Below are 2,226 nucleotides of genomic sequence, written 5' to 3' on the forward strand. Positions count from 1 at the left end.
CCGGGCCCCCAGCCCGCCGCGCCCCCGGCCACGGCTCCCGGGCCCCCAGCCCGCAGGCCGCACAGGCTCCACGGACCACCCTTTGTCACTTCCACTTACTGAGCTGGTGTTATGTGGCAGCCGCCAGGCCACACAGGGCACGTGTGAAAACGCAGTCCGCAATCCGGGCAACACTGTGGGGCAGACGCTGTTGCCCAACACGCACACAGGTTGTCGCCTGCCCAGGCCACACTGGTGCGGCTTTATAATGACAGAGTGAGGCACCTGGCAGGTGACAGAAAGAGGTCAGCAAGTCGTGACTCCTGTTCTAGGTTCTGTGGAGCGTCCTTTTGACTCGATGCGGCCCGGGGGCCAGGGGTTCAGAGGACAGGAGACACTTGTGGGAGGTCAGAGCAGGAAGTGGCCCGAGAAAGCAGGGAGCCCAGCCTCCCACACCCCTGCCTACCGATGGGGAAGTGGAGGCTGAGACAGAGGAGGGAGTTTTCCTGGATCCCGGGGTGGCTCCCTTGGTTAAACCTCGGACTTTGGTGCTCCGGTCATGATCTCGAGGCTCATGAGTTCAAGCCCCACATCGGGCTCTGCGCTGACGGTGCAGAGCCCACTTTGGATCCTCTGTCCCTCTCTCTGTCTGCCCCTCCCCCCCCACTCTCTCTCAAAATAAATAGAAATTTATAATAATAATACGGGTCACCTGGGTGACTCGGTGAAGCTTCTGACTTCAGCTCAGGTTATGATCTCCTGGTTTGTGGGTTCAAGCCCCACGTCGGGCTCTGTGCTGACAGCTCAGAGCCTAGAGCCTGCTTCAGATTCTGTGTCTCCCTCTCTCTCTGCCCCTTCCCTGCTTGTGCTCTGTCTCTCTCTCTCTCAATAATAAACATTAAAAGTAATAATGAAACAATAATAAATAAAAACAAAATTTTTCCAAAATTGCTCAGGGAAAGAAGGGGCTGGGACTTGACCCCAGACCCATAATATCTGGTGCGGTGGACTGTCTACTGCGGGTGCCCTTTCCTGGCTGTATCTGAGGCTGTTGGGACCTACCCTCCTCTCAGGATTAACGGAGACACTAGATATCATGCGGGTAAAATGGTTGGTGCCTAATAAGTGCTCAATGAAACGGTGGCTCCTGCCGTCATTAAGCCCACGGACACTACTTTGGGGTGCGCTGGGGTCTACATCCACCCCCACCCCAGGGCAGGCGGGGGAGGTGCCCACAGGTGTTCAGGGGCTTCCTGACTCTGGCCCTCCTGTCGCCTGTCGCCCCCCCGCCCCCCATCTTCCGCACACGTGTCCAGGTACGTCATCAGCAGCCTGGAACTGCTGGTGGCCGAGGATTACATGATCGTCTACCTGAACGGAGCCACCCCGCGGCGGAGGATGCCTGGCATCGGCTGGCTGAAGAAATGCTACCAGATGATCGACAGGAGGTGAGTGCGCAGGCTGGAAGGGAGGTGTGGAACCAGGGACCCTGGAGGCCCCGCCGGAAGGCGGCGGGGCCGTCAGACCAGTGACCACAGACCAGACCGCTGAACAAGACATCATCGTCCCCCAGCTCCGGAGGCCAGGATTCTGTCGGCCATGACCTTATTTTCCAATCGACGTCCCGTTCTGAGGCCAGAGGGGTTAGGACTACGACATACTAGTTGGGGGCCTGTGGGAGGCGTGGGTCAACATGACCACAGCAGGTGGTCAGAACCGGGGGCCCCAGGACATCTGTCAGTGATGCGTGGCGGCATGGCCACGTAGTCAGGTGCACAGGCATTGAACCAAGTGACATCTGAGGCTGGTTGGCCGCGCGACCTGCACAAACTCCAAAAAAGGGGTTCGGCTGTACAGACCCCACTTGGGCCCAGGACACTACCCCCGGGAGCACCTCCCTCCTCCCCCTGCCTCCCACGCCCGTCCCCCTGCCTCCCCGTGCCCCCCTCCCCGCTTCCCCACGCCCCTCCCCCTGCCGCCCCACGCCCCTCCCCTGCCGCCCACGCCCCTCCCCCCTGTCGCCCCCACGCCCCTCCCCCTGTCGCCCCACGCCCCTCCCCTGCCTCCCCATGCCCCTCCCCTGCCGCCCCACGCCCCTCCCCCTGCTTCCCCACGCCCCTCCCTCTGCTTCCCCCTGCAGGTTGCGGAAAAACCTCAAGTCCCTCATCATCGTGCACCCGTCCTGGTTCATCCGCACCGTGCTCGCCATCTCCCGGCCCTTCATCAGGTGAGGCCGCGCCCCGTGCG

General features: G+C 61.5%; 1 protein-coding gene across 2 annotated transcripts in view; it reads left to right on the forward strand.

The window, feature by feature from the left end:
* Positions 1–2,226, forward strand: part of ATCAY (ATCAY kinesin light chain interacting caytaxin) — a 27,826-nt gene that overhangs the window by 17,670 nt on the left and 7,930 nt on the right. For both annotated transcript variants that reach the window (XM_029918560.1, XM_029918559.1), the window contains 2 exons: positions 1,296–1,427; positions 2,120–2,206. In XM_029918560.1, the coding sequence (XP_029774420.1) occupies positions 1,296–1,427; positions 2,120–2,206 (219 nt within the window). The remainder of the gene's footprint in view (positions 1–1,295; positions 1,428–2,119; positions 2,207–2,226) is intronic.

This window comes from Suricata suricatta, chromosome 12, assembly GCF_006229205.1.
Source record: "Suricata suricatta isolate VVHF042 chromosome 12, meerkat_22Aug2017_6uvM2_HiC, whole genome shotgun sequence".
NCBI classification, from domain to species: Eukaryota; Metazoa; Chordata; class Mammalia; order Carnivora; family Herpestidae; genus Suricata; species Suricata suricatta.